General features: G+C 40.1%; 2 protein-coding genes and 1 long non-coding RNA gene across 3 annotated transcripts in view; 1 reads left to right on the top strand and 2 right to left on the bottom strand.

Moving 5' to 3' along the window:
• LOC103509357 (ABC transporter G family member 23) overlaps positions 1 to 5,941 on the top strand; it is a 58,056-nt gene extending 52,115 nt beyond the window's left edge. Inside the window, exons 9-12 of the mRNA XM_026823725.1 lie at positions 103 to 236; positions 804 to 1,014; positions 3,644 to 3,937; positions 5,741 to 5,941. Of these exons, the coding sequence (XP_026679526.1) occupies positions 103 to 236; positions 804 to 1,014; positions 3,644 to 3,937; positions 5,741 to 5,941 (840 nt within the window). The remainder of the gene's footprint in view (positions 1 to 102; positions 237 to 803; positions 1,015 to 3,643; positions 3,938 to 5,740) is intronic.
• A 743-nt stretch (positions 5,942 to 6,684) lies between these two features.
• The window catches only part of LOC113467510 (protein phosphatase PP2A 55 kDa regulatory subunit-like), an 11,074-nt gene continuing 4,041 nt past the window's right edge, over positions 6,685 to 13,717 (bottom strand). Inside the window, exon 6 of the mRNA XM_026823724.1 lies at positions 6,685 to 6,800. Within this exon, the coding sequence (XP_026679525.1) occupies positions 6,706 to 6,800 (95 nt within the window). The 3' untranslated portion in view covers positions 6,685 to 6,705. The remainder of the gene's footprint in view (positions 6,801 to 13,717) is intronic.
• Positions 12,401 to 13,587, bottom strand: LOC113467512. Its single transcript, XR_003391571.1, has 2 exons — positions 13,323 to 13,587; positions 12,401 to 13,241 (listed from the first exon to the last, which is right to left on the bottom strand). It is a non-coding gene; the product is annotated as an uncharacterized LOC113467512 (long non-coding RNA).

Genomic DNA, 13,717 nt, shown 5'->3' with positions numbered 1-13,717 from the left:
GTATAAATTGATATTATGTATTATTTAAATAAAGAAAATAAAAAAAGAAACAAACAAACAAAAAGCCACCTCCTAACCTCAACCTGTCTCATTAATTTCCAGAAAGAGCTCCCCTTGGACCTTCCCCCAGAAGAACAAGTGAGGACCAGATTCACCGACCACTTCAAATTCATCCAATCCAATCATATGAAGGCTCTGGTGTGGAAGAACTTCCTCTGGATGTGGAGGAATGTGGGGTGAGTAACTTTACTACTAAAAGGTGGAAACACACTGCTATCACGTCACCTGAGCTCACGTGACGTGATAATAGTGTGTCACTGGCTGGCACCATTTCAAATTCATCCAGTCCAATCATATGAAGGCTCTGGTGTGGAAGAACTTCCTCTGGATGTGGAGGAATGTAGGGTGAGTAATCTTAGGCAGGGTCCACACTGATGTTGAAAATGTCAGATGACAATGGTTCAGAAACTGTCGTATCACCTCCACATTTAGGAACCTTTCAGCTCCGTGTGCAAAACATTAAATCTCTTTAGCCAACCATGGGTCAAGACACGGCATTGGGGGATGTAGCTCTAAAGGTGTGTCTAAACATAGTGGACTGACGAAGAAAATCTAGTTTGCCAAGGCAGTGTGGACGTGTCAGTCGACATCGATCGATGGCTGGTCGACTATGTGTGGACACACCTTTACCTACATTGTTTTGCATAGTTTGTACCAGGTGCTTCAGTTTAGTGTTGACTTTTTTTTCTGTTAACATCAAAATAACCCTGTTTTACAATTTGACCCTAACCTCCGTTCCGCAGCGTCATGTGTTTCATCATCGGTCTCCCCGTGGCCCAGATCATCCTGTTCTGTCTCTCTATCGGCCACGATCCAGTCGGCCTGCATTTGGCCGTTGTCAACTACGAATCCAACATCAACGACTGCGCCATCTATGAGAAGGAAACCAAATGTGAGCTGGCCTTCCTCAGCTGCAAGTATTTGAAGTATGTCAAGGCGAAGAATCAGAAAATAGTGAGTATCCATATTTTTGAAAGAACGAAGCCGCCCCTGGCTGAAATCGAACCCACGGCCTAGCGCTTGCAAAGCAGACGCGCTACCAACCAAGCTAACTAGGCTGGCTAGTTAGCTTGTATTATTATTATTATTACACAATTCGGGGTTCGATCCGCCAGGGGCGGATTTTATCCTGAAGGGATAAGGTTCGTTCTCTGAACGGCTGGTTTTCTCCTATCCTGTCTTCTCTAAAATTTTCAGCGCCTTTAGAAATGTCATAAATTGTACATAGATGAGTGATAGGGGTTAGCACCTCTAGGAGTTAGAATGATAGAATTAATGTTCAAATTACCTACATACCTTGTACCCAATATAATCTTAAATTTAAGAATATCTCTCTTGTATTTCTTTTCATAGGAGAAAGCCAGCCGTTCCGAGAACGAATCTTATCCTTTGATAAAATCCGCCCCGGGCGGGACCTAGAACCCGCGACCTAGCGCTTACAAAGCAGACGCGCTACCTTCCAAGCGAACTAGGCTGGCTTTCATGTGCTTCGTTTAGGAGTTTTTACGTCCCTTTTTTAACTGTGAGGTCTTCTCATGACGGGGCGCCTACCCTCCATTGGGGGTAAGCTACCCACCTAACGCAACGTTACGCGTGGTTAATATCCGACTGGGTGACCTGAAAAAAAAGGGGAAAGACAAAAATACAGGTTTACAAAAGGAAACAAATATTTAACAGTTTGTTTATTTGACATTTTATTTAAAAAATAAAATTTAAGGGTTTTTGTTTTGTAAATATTAAACATAAGTCTAAACAAAACGCGTTCAGTAACCAACCACCCCGGGAAAATCAAACAAAAACAAAAAAGTACAATAACAAATCAGTCTTGATAAATTTGCTGAACAAATTCACTAACAAAATAATCTCGTAACAAAATTCCATGAAATGCCTGACAAAATTTCATGTAACAAAATCTCAAATAACTCCTTCACCCCTTTGAACGAGAGATGGGTACTGAGTGAGAGTTACAAAAAAGAACTACTCGTTTTAGTGAACTACTCAGTCAGTGAGTCAGATCCTAACTCCCTATACCTATAAGGAGTTGAAGAGTGAGTTAGATGGTTTTAAGAACAGACTCATTGACGTTCTTGAAAACATCTAACTCACTCTTCAACTCCTTATAGGTATAGGGAGTTAGGATCTAACTCACTTACTGAGTAGTTCACTGAAAAGAGTAGTTTTTTAGAACTCACTCACTCTTTACACATCTCCACATTCTCCACTTTGAAACATCTCTCACTTTAGAGTCTTTGTCATAGCATGACTTTACTACCCCTCACGAGAAGGCACAAAGTCTTCGTCATAGCACGACCTCATTGCCTAACAAGAGGGTATTAGATCTTTGCCATAGCACGACCTTTTGGCCTAACAAGAGGGTACAAAATCTCTGTCGTAACATGACCTTTTTTCTTTATAATACTGAACGTAAACACATGTTTTCTCCTAGGGTGGTGGCTACAAAAACGGCATTTTCAAAACCTTTAGGGAGCCAAATCATAAACCAAAGACCGTCTTTCTGGGACAAAAATAGTATTAGGAGAAAGAGAAATAAATACTTTATTTGAAGTATTAACTAGGAAATCATAAGCAATTTTATCGCTCTAACACAAAAGTGTTAACTAAAGACACGTACTAAACGTACAAAATAAGGACTGAAAATCATTTTCTTGAACTCATTGGACTTCAAAAACGGTTCCCCCTTTTTGAAGTAATAAAATCTTGGTTTATAATTTGACCCCTTTCAAGATTTTTTATACTAAGCAATAATTAATATTTTTTCACATTAGGTACACGTATAAAACAATAGTTCCGAGAAAAAAAAAAGAACATTTTCAATGCAAGGACCAATCAATACTTCCCCAGACGACTTTCCTCCGCAAGTCCCATAAGGGAAAACGACCATATAAAAATACATAGTACATTTTCCCATGGATCGATTTCCACGAGGTGTCATCTAGGCCAGAGAGCTAGCTCAGGGCCCCCGAATCGTAGGGGTCTGAGGGATATTGAGGTACATAATTCCATACCTCGGCTGGGATTGAACCCACGCCCTCCTGTTTACCAGGCGAACGCCTTGACCACTACACCACCGAGGCATGTACATATTTTTCTAGAGTACAAATTTTTGTCGATGGTGGGATTCGAACCCGGGACCTTCTGCATGGCAAGCAAGCGCGTTACCACTGGACCAACCGTGCCTCTCAGTTCCAATAGTCAGCCTAGTGAAGTTAGTACGAAGGGTAGCTCGTCTACTTTCTACCTTGTAAGCACTAGATTTCCGCCCGGGGCGGATTTCATTGTAAGATTCGTTCTCCGGCCCTGAGCGTCCTAAGCAGTTACAGTTCCCTCTATCAAACCTGTCGAAAGAAAATAATCCAAAGTCAATAAACCTCTTAAAAAAAAAAGATAAATTTATCTCAAGGGCAAGGGAAAGTAAAACTTGACAAATGGAGTGAGCCTCAAAACATGTGATGTGTTCCAATCCACACAACCTCATTTTGAACTTTCACTTCCTAATAAGGCTCCATAAAATAGCTCTTTTTCGGCGAATGCTTTCCCTAACCTCCTCCTGCTTCCTCCCCAGGACTACTACGATACCGAGAGCACGGCGTTTGCCGCAGTTCGTCGCGGCAAAGCCTGGGGCACACTCGTCTTCTCGGCCAACTACACCGATGCCCTTCGTCAGCGCATTGAGATGGGTAAAGATGCTGAGCCAGAAGTTTTCGATCTAAGCGATGTGCTGATCAATCTTGACGAGTCGAATCAGCAGATTTCACTCCTACTGAGGCGCGATCTGGTGTATGCGTTCCAGAACTTTGCGACCAATCTGGCAACCGTGTGCAATTATAGTACCAAGGTGGTGACACCGCCGATTCGGGTGAGTGACGGGGCAGGGTGGCAACTGTGGAATTTTCTTGCGGTGTTGTTCCTTAGGCCAGTCAGTCACTATCAGGTAGACCTGACAGGTACGGCTGAAAAGGTAAGTCTGTCAGGTCTACCTGATGAGCACACACACATTTAGGTAACCTGATCAGGTGTACCTAATAGTGTGAGTGGCTGGCCTTGCTATTCGTATGGTTTTAGGAATTACCAACCTCAGTGGTGTAGTGGTTAGCACTGCGGATCTAGAGGCTAGGGGTTCGAGTCCAAGTCGTTATAAAATTTAATGGGTTGCATTCATTGAGGAATGACATCTGTGAAAACTTTGTTCAAAGAACCCCTGGTAAGCGATTGAAAGGGGGCTTTCTTGCTATGGCTTACTCCTCAATTTCATACTGGCTTGCTCAATTTTTAAATGGTTTCATAGCTAATTGTGCATTGCCATTCTCCCCTGGTGGGCGATTGAAAAGGGGCACTCTTACTCTTCAATTCCCCAAAGATTGATTTCGTAGCTATGTAACTATCCCATGGTTTTTTCAACTACCTGTGTCCCAAGGTATCTTAGCTACTTGTCCCATGTTTTTATTAGCTAGTTGTCTCATGGTATCTTAGCTAACTGTGACTAACTGTCCCATAGTATCTTGGTTAACTATCCCATGGTATCTTAGCTACTTGTCCCATGTTTTTATTAGCTAGTTGTCTCATGGTATCTTAGCTAACTGTCCCATAGTATCTTAACTAATTGTCCCATGTTTTCTTAGCTACCTGTCCCATGGTATCTTACCTACCTACCTATTCTATTATGGGACTGGTTGCTCCTCTCCCGAGAGAGTATGCAATGAACACTGCGACCTCTGTAGATCTATTGTGACCAGTATTTTTTTCCCCTGCCCGAGCTGCTATCCCCGGGCCTTGATGGAACCTAGAAGTACCCTCACTGGTATATTTCAACCTCCTCAGTTTCTCTGAAATTCACCTGCAGAACCTCTAAAGAGTCCGCATACTCAGGTTTATTCCAGAGAAAAGCTGTCAGTTCATATACTATCCCATTAAGAGGATACCAAGAGGTGCCATCCAGGCCAGAGAGCTAGCTCAGGTCCCCCAAAGTGAAGGGGTCTAATGAGGGGTTTGATAGATCTGCTATCCTAGGGCCTTGATGGAACCTAGAAGTACCCTCACTGGTATATTCACCCCTCCTCCAGTTCTCTGAAATTCAGCCTGCAGCACCTCTAAAAGAGTCCGCACCATCAAGTTTATTCCAGAGAAAAGCATGTGAGTCCATATACTATCCCCATTATGAGGTTACCAAAAGGTGTCATCTAGGCCAGAGAGCTAGCTCAGGGCCCCCGAATCGTAGGGGTCTGAGGGATATTGAGGTACATAATTATATCGTTGTACGGTTGTACCCTACTTCCTGAGACGGACTTGACCGTAGTCCCATTCAGGTACCCTCAAGAGCCACTGTTACTGTCTGTGGCTTGACAGGGCTGGTTTTGGCGAGACGAAAGCTACCTACCTATCCCATAGTATCTTATCTAATTGTCCCATGTTATATTAGCTCCTTGTCCCATGATATCTTAGCTAACTAGCCCATATTTGTCTTCCAGTTCAACGTTCAGGTACCCTCAAGAGCCACTGTTACTGTCTGTGGCTTGACAGGGCTGGTTTTGTCTCAGTTTTACGTCCTCCAGCGAGACGAAAGCTACCTACCTATCCCATAGTATCTTATCTAATTGTCCCATGGTATATTAGCTCCTTGTCCCATGATATCTTAGCTAACTAGCCCATATTTGTCTTCCAGTTCAATCAGCCCGTGTACGGTCCTATCGTACCAAACTTCACAGACTTTGCCGCCCCCGGTGTCATTCTGACGATTATTTTCTTCTTGGCCGTTGCTCTGACGTCGGGAGCCATGTTAATTGAAAGAAACGAGGGCATCCTGGAACGAGGACTTGTCTCGGGTGAGTGTTGCCTGCGTGATTCAATCTTTATCTTGATTTGATCTTTATCTAATTTTTTAGAGGGCAGAGAGGCGAAAAAAACTTCGGCCCCGCAGGGAATAGGGTTTAATATCAGCCTAGGGCGGACTAATATCCGCATAGGGCGGACTTTGATCAGTTGAGGTTCGTTCTCTGAAGGACGGGCTTTCTTCTATCCCGTTTTCCTTTTCTCTTCGATTTTGGAAAGATAGGACCTTGGTTGTTAATTTCCCCTATTAAATGCAAATGCAGTTTCTTTGTGTTATTATATCACAACTTTGGTGCTCACTGCAGCATTGTAGGGTTTTCCCAATATTTCAATCCAATGTTTACTACCATGCTGGCACCGGTCGGATAATTTAACTGACAGATTTTTCTTTTTAGAAATAGTATACATGAAAACCTAATACATTAAACAGGGTTAGGTGGAAGAAACTGCCTTGGGCGCACCGAACGTAACACTTTAGTGTTAAAATATTTTGAACTTCATCGAGGAAAATTAAAGGCGGAAAAAAAGAGAAGAAAATAGTTTGATTTTTAGCTAGAAAAATATATTAAAAATCTGGTGTGAACATCACACGACTTTCCTTATCCTATTGAATGGTGCTTAGTTGGGTGTTCTGTTGTATATTTACAATATCTCTAACCGTTTAGTCAGTATCAATACAAATTTCTTGACCCCGCCGGGAATCGAACCCGGGTCTCCCGCGTGCAAGGCGAGCGCAGTGACCACTACGCCATCGGAGCTGACTAATTTCCCCTATTAAAAGGTCTGCACTGAACAGAACTAACTTACGGGATAGGTTTCGACGGGCCGGGACTCCATATGCAGGTCCCATACTTTGACACACAGGTGGTTCAAAAACCAAAACATGAAATTTCCTATTTATTCAACTTCCGCCTTGGCACTTCGCAAATATTTCGAAGTCACCGCGACTAGTACAATAGTTAAGCAATGTTTCAAAGGTTTTTCCTTTATAATATTACGTCATAACATACGCAAAAGTGCGAAAAAATATTTCTGAGCCAGCAATCTTGTACTTAAAGCACACAGAAAAGCAGATGTTCAAGTAACGGGAAAATATTTTCAAGACAATAATTTAACTGACAGATTTTTCTTTTTAGAAATAGTATACATGAAAACCTAATACATTAAACAGGGTTAGGTGGAAGAAACTGCCTTAGGCGCACCGAACGTAACACTTTAGTGTTAAAATATTTTGAACTTTATCGAGGAAAATTAAAGGCGGAAAAAAAGAGAAGAAAATAGTTTGATTTTTTAGCTAGAAAAATATATTAAAAATCTGGTGTGAACATCACACGACTTTCCTTATCCTATTGAATGGTGCTTATTTGGGTGTTCTGTTGTATATTTACAATATCTCTAACCGTTTAGTCAGTATCACTGAAAACCGCCAGGGAATGCATTACCTGGTGCGCGCAGTCAGTTTTGTCCTGCCCCTCACCCTATCTACAGAATCACTACGCTGTATCCTGGCCAAAGGCTGGGACATGAATGAGCCCAGTGTATATGTCGGCTTTATAGCCACTCTACTGTGGATAACTGTGTTTCTTAGCTCGAGCGTTCTGCTCATCAAGTTCAAAAAGGGTTAAACCACGTCACGTTCCCGAAAGGGTTCACTTTTGGTGCAAAAGGGCAAATATCTGAAACATAAAGCTCAAAAAGGTTAAATTCGTGTTGAGGATAACAGTGTCCTTCATCTTGAGTGTTCTGGTCATCAAGTTCGAAAAGGGTTAAATAAGTTAAACCACATCATGTTCCCGAAAGGGTTAACTTCTGGTGCATCAAATTCTGGAACACCAAGCCCGAAAGGGGCATAAAGATTAAAGGATTTATTTCTGGCAATAAAGCTCCAAGGGTTATTTTCTGGGACATAAAGCTAAAAGTGGTTGAATTTGTTATGACCATTGTCAGAAAATGTGTATGTGTGTGTAAAATATTAGCATAGTTAAAATTAAAATAATTAGCTTTTAAGAGGTAGGCCAGCCACTCACTTTCAGGTATACCTGATAAGATGTACCTGTCAGGTCTACCTGATAGTGAGTGGTTGGCCTTAGAATAAAAGATGTGTAAAGAGTGAGTGAGTTATTAAAAAAAAGAACTACTCTTTCCAGTGAACTACTCAGTCTGAGTCAGATCCTAAAATATAAAATATGTATCTCACTCTTCAATACCCTCTATTTAACTACTTATGGGAGTTCAAGAGTGAATCACCGATGTATGCTTTAGGAACTGACTCGTTCATTGAGTATTTCTTTGTAAAAGGGTTAAATAAGTTAAACCACATCATGTTCCCGAAAGGGTTAACTTCTGGTGCATCAAATTCTGGAACACCAAGCCCAAAAGGGGCATAAAGATTAAAGGATTTATTTCTGGCAATAAAGCTCCAAGGGTTATTTTCTGGGACATAAAGCTCAAAGTGGTTGAATTTGTTATGACCATTGTCAGAAAATGTGTATGTGTGTGTAAAATATTAGCATAGTTAAAATTAAAATAATTAGCTTTTAAGAGGTAGGCCAGCCACTCACTTTCAGGTATACCTGATAAGATGTACCTGTCAGGTCTACCTGATAGTGAGTGGTTGGCCTTAGAATATGAGATGTGTAAAGAGTGAATGAGTTATTAAAAAAAAGAACTTCTCTTTCCAGTGAACTACTCAGTCTGAGTCAGATGTCAGATCCTAAAATATGTATCTCACTCTTCAATACCCTCTATTTAACTACTTATGGGAGTTCAAGAGTGAATCACCTATGTATGCTTTAGGAACTGACTCGTTCATTGAGTATTTCTTTGAAGAGAGAAGTTCTTTTTTATATACATAACTCACTAGTTCTGATTTGTAAATATTAGGTGGCATTGATTTTGTACATTTCTAAGTAGACCTTGACTAAGGGTGTAGAGCTTTTCTTTTAACATCCTTTATACTTCATTTTGGTTATTACTTAAGGATGTCCATAAAAGATCACTGGTTGGTTTCATTTGTCTTACTCTGAGATTTCACTAAAAAAATTCAATCATCCAAAAAGGAGTCATTAATAGCCGGGGTCATAAAGTTTAAACTCGGTTTAAGTAATTGTTGTGTTAAGCCTGATTGGTCAATTTTCTAAAATTTTCAGCGCCTTTAGAAATGTCATAAATTGTACATAGATGAGTGATAGGGGTTAGCACCTCTAGGAGTTAGAATGATAGAAATAATGTTCAAATTACCTACATACCTTGTACCCAATATAATCTTAAATTTAAGAATATCTTTGTGTATTTCTTTTCATAGGAGAAAGCCAGCCGTCCCGAGAACGAATCTTATCCTTTGAGGATAAAATCCGCCCCGGGCGGGACCTATAACCCGCGAACCAGCGCTTACAAGGCAGACGCTACCTTCCAAGAACTAGGCTGGCTTTCATGTGCTTCGTTTAGGGGTTTTTAGGTCCCTTTTAACAACTGTGGGGTCTTCTCATGACGGGGCGCCTACCCTCCATTGGGGGTAAGCTACCTACCTAACGCAACGTTACGCGTGGTTAATATCCGACTGGGTGACCTGAAAAAAAGGGGACAGACAAAAATACAGCTTTACAAAAGGAAACAAATATTTAACAGTTTGTTTATTTGACATTTTATTTAAAAAATAAAATTTAAGGGTTTTTGTTTTGTAAATATTAAACATAAGTCTAAACAAAACGCGTTCAGTAACCAACCACCCCGGGAAAATCAAACAAAAACAAAAAAGTACAATAACAAATCAGTCTTGATAAATTTGCTGAACAAATTCACTAACAAAATAATCTCGTAACAAAATTCCATGAAACGCGTGACAAAATTTTATGTAACAAAATCTCAAATAACTCCTTCACCCCTTTGAACGAGAGATGGGTACTGAGTGAGAGTTACAAAAAAGAACTACTCGTTTTAGTGAACTACTCAGTCAGTGAGTCAGATCCCAACTCCCTATACCTATAAGGAGTTACAAAATCTCTGTCATAACATGACCTTCTTTCTTTATAATACTGAACGTAAACACATGTTTTCTCCTAGGGTGGTGGCTACAAAAACGCATTTTCAAAACCTTCAGGGAGCCAAATCATAAACCAAAGACTGTCTTTCTGGGACAAAAATAGTATTAGGAGAAAGAGAAATACATACTTTATTTGAAGTATTAACTAGGAGATCATAAGCAATTTTATCGCTCTAACACAAAAGTGTTAACTAAAGACATGTACTAAACGTACAAAATAAGGACTGAAAATCATTTTCTTGAACTCATTGGACTTCAAAAACGGTTCCCCTTTCTTAAAGTAAGTAATAAAATCTTGGTTTATAATTTGACCCCTTTCAAGATTTTTTATACTAAGCAATAATTAATATTTTTTCACATTAGGTACACGTATAAAACAATAGTTCCGAGAAAAAAAAAAGAACATTTTCAATGCAAGGACCAATCAATACTTCTCCAGACGGCTTTCCTCCGCAAGTCCCATAAGGGAAAACGACCATATAAAAATACATAGTACATTTTCCCATGGATAGATTTCCACGAAGGTATTAGGCCAAAAACAGAATAGAGCGGAGAGCATATAGCGCATAGAGCATCAAGTTTACTTGCTCGACGATAGAGGGAAGCAAACAACTTCAAAAACCTCTTTGCTCTCCGCTCCTGTTTTAGCCCAAGGAAATAAAGGGGAAAGATTCATAAATACATACATGGTATTACCAAATTCCCAAAGGTGGAAATTCACGAAGGTATTAAGTACACAGAAGCAAGAATCCAAATTGGTTCAAAAACCAAAACATGAAATTTCCTATTTATTCAACTTCCGCCTTGGCACTTCGCAAATATTTCGAAGTCACCGCGACTAGTATCGTACAATAGTTAAGCAATGTTTTAAAGGTTTTTCCTTTATAATATTACGTCATAACATACGCAAAAGTGCGAAAAAATATTTCTGAGCCAGAGCAATCTTGTACATAAAGCACACAGAAAAGCAGATGTTCAAGTAACGGGAAAATATTTTCAAGACAATAATTTAACTGACAGATTTTTCTTTTTAGAAATAGTATACATGAAAACCTAATACATTAAACAGGGTTAGGTGGAAGAAACTGCCTTGGGCGCACCGAACGTAACACTTTAGTGTTAAAATATTTTGAACTTTATCGAGGAAAATTAAAGGCGGAAAAAAAGAGAAGAAAATAGTTTGATTTTTTAGCTAGAAAAATATATTAAAAATCTGGTGTGAACATCACACGACTTTCCTTATCCTATTGAATGGTGCTTATTTGGGTGTTCTGTTGTATATTTACAATATCTCTAACCGTTTAGTCAGTATCACTGAAAACCGCCAAAAAAAAGTCAAAATACCGTCAACCGCAGCACCTATTTTAACCAAACGTTTTGGGTTGCATCCTTGTCACATTTGTGAACTACATACCAAATTTCAAGTCTTTAGCTTATACCGTTCCCGAGATATTGTTAAATTACACCGAAAACCGCCAAAAAGCGGTAAAATGCCGCCAAGCGTTGCACCGGTCTTAACCAAAAGTTTCGTGTCGCATCCTTGTCACATTTGACAGCTACATACCAAATTTCAAGTCTCTAGCTCTTACCGTTCTCGAGATATTTTGTTTACAGACAGACACACAGACACACACACGGACCAATGGCTGAAACTTCGGATTTAGGCTCTAGGGACCTCAAAACGTGTCTTGGCACTAAAAACTGACCATCGAAAATTTGACCCGATTACATTACTTCCCTTCCTATAGGATAAGGAAAGTAAAAATGAGGAAGTGCACAAGCGCATGTGAACCGCGCCATGCAACCTTCACACCTCTAGTAACATCTGTTGATGGTGTCTTTGCTCCTCAGATGTCATCTTTTGTGAAAGTTCTTGGGATTCGACTAAGTGAAAAGTGGATGAAGGCCTTTTTCAAGGGCATGGCTGAGAGCAAGATTATCATTTGCCGTAAGTAGAGCAGCAAACATGTGCATTAGGGGCAGCAGAAGGAGGTGGAAGAATGGTGAGATGAGCAGGAAAAAGTGAGACTAGGCTGTCCTAAGCGCGAACTAACTAATCTTACTTTAATTTTTAGAATATGTTAAAGGTTTGTTTGCTGAATTGTTTCGGTATAATATAATATAATAGAGAGTATAATATGGTCTGACAATAGCGGGTAGGTATAGCTGGTAATTGTAAATAAATATGGACTCAGTATGTGTATACAGAAGAAACAATGGTTATAATTTCCCGCCAACAAATGTTTTAAGCTACGCATAAGTCTACACTGTCCAACGATGGGCCCTGTGTCATAACAAGGCTTAGTTCATCACAGCTATTGGATGACTGACGTCACATTATGCAATTACAATACCTAATTTGAGAAGGACAAATAGATGGAGCATTAATCCTCTTTTCCGTTTTTTTTTTTTTTTTTTTTTTTTTTTTTTTTTCTCCTTGTAACTTAGTACTTTTCGCATTACTTCAAAGCAAATTCTGTTACATCCATGCCTATCCAGGAACAGAAAAGTTTCAATTTGGTCATAAAATTTCCGCCCTGACTGGAATTCAAACCAAAAACCTCCAGGTTGAGGGTCAGTGTTCAAAACTAATCTCTTTTTTCGTAGGATTATGTAACCTCAAAAAATTCTCTGTAGAGTTCCTCTAAAAAAAAAATCTGAAGAGTTATTCCATCCATTCTCCAAAATATTGAACGCTTACAATTCACAATTTCATTGACTATTCCAAAGCATTCTCCCCCGAGCATACCCGCGAATTACACCACCTTACATAGTAGGATACCTCACCGCACCTTTCATAGTTCAATGATGTCCAGTATAAGAGCCCGTTTCCACCTGTCTTTCGGAAAAAAATCGTGTCGTGTGCAGTGGGAACACTCTCATTTAAATTACATTACCTACAGGACATTCGGGGGAAAAAAATCGGATGAAACTCACGACAAGTGGGTACGGGAGATGAGGGTTGGGTAAACGACTATCCCTTGAGGGTACCTGAATGTTTGAAATGAGGGTTGGGTAAACGATCTCTTAATCTCAGGAATTAGTAGGGTACCAATGCCTTTCTAGTTTTCCAAGTGGATTTTTCTATTTCGGTACAGTGATGCCCAGTGCTATAGGGATTTCTTAGGAGTACCTAAACGTTGGGAATGAGGGATGGGTAAACTCTGTCTCAGGGGGTATAGGATAGGAATTAGTAGGGTACCTCAATCCCTTTCTGGTTTTTCAAGCGGGCTCTTCTTTCTCAGTACAGTAATGTCCATTGTTTAGGGAGTGAACTATTTCTTAGGAGTACCTAAAACGTTGGGAATGAAGGATGGGTAAACGTTGTCTCAGGGGGTAATATAGGAATGAGTGAACTATTTCTTAGGAGTACCTAAAACGTTGGGAATGAAGGATGGGTAAACGTTGTCTCAGGGGGTAATATAGGAATGAGGAGGAGGGCTGGGTAAACAATGTCACCACAGGGATGACGTGGGTTTGGTTAAACATACTGGGTTGTGTCCTCTCACCAGGTCCCATTTGGCCGCCAGCGAACTGAAAAAGAACAAGGACTCATTTTACCAACAGACCCATCTTGCTGGGTAAAAACATATTTAACGGAAACAAGAAGCCATTTTACTTGAAGGAGGACCCTAATCATAATCACTTGAAGAAAGACCCATCTTACTGAATCAAGGAGTAATTTAACTGAAATCAGACAGTCACTCATCCAGATTTCAACCAAAGTCAATGTAGCTTCGGACTCCGAAAAAATCATTTTTTTTTTTT

The sequence above is a fragment of the Diaphorina citri genome, unplaced genomic scaffold (genome assembly GCF_000475195.1).
Source record: "Diaphorina citri unplaced genomic scaffold, Diaci psyllid genome assembly version 1.1 scaffold490, whole genome shotgun sequence".
NCBI classification, from domain to species: Eukaryota; Metazoa; Arthropoda; class Insecta; order Hemiptera; family Psyllidae; genus Diaphorina; species Diaphorina citri.
This window is presented reverse-complemented; position numbering and strand designations above follow the sequence as displayed.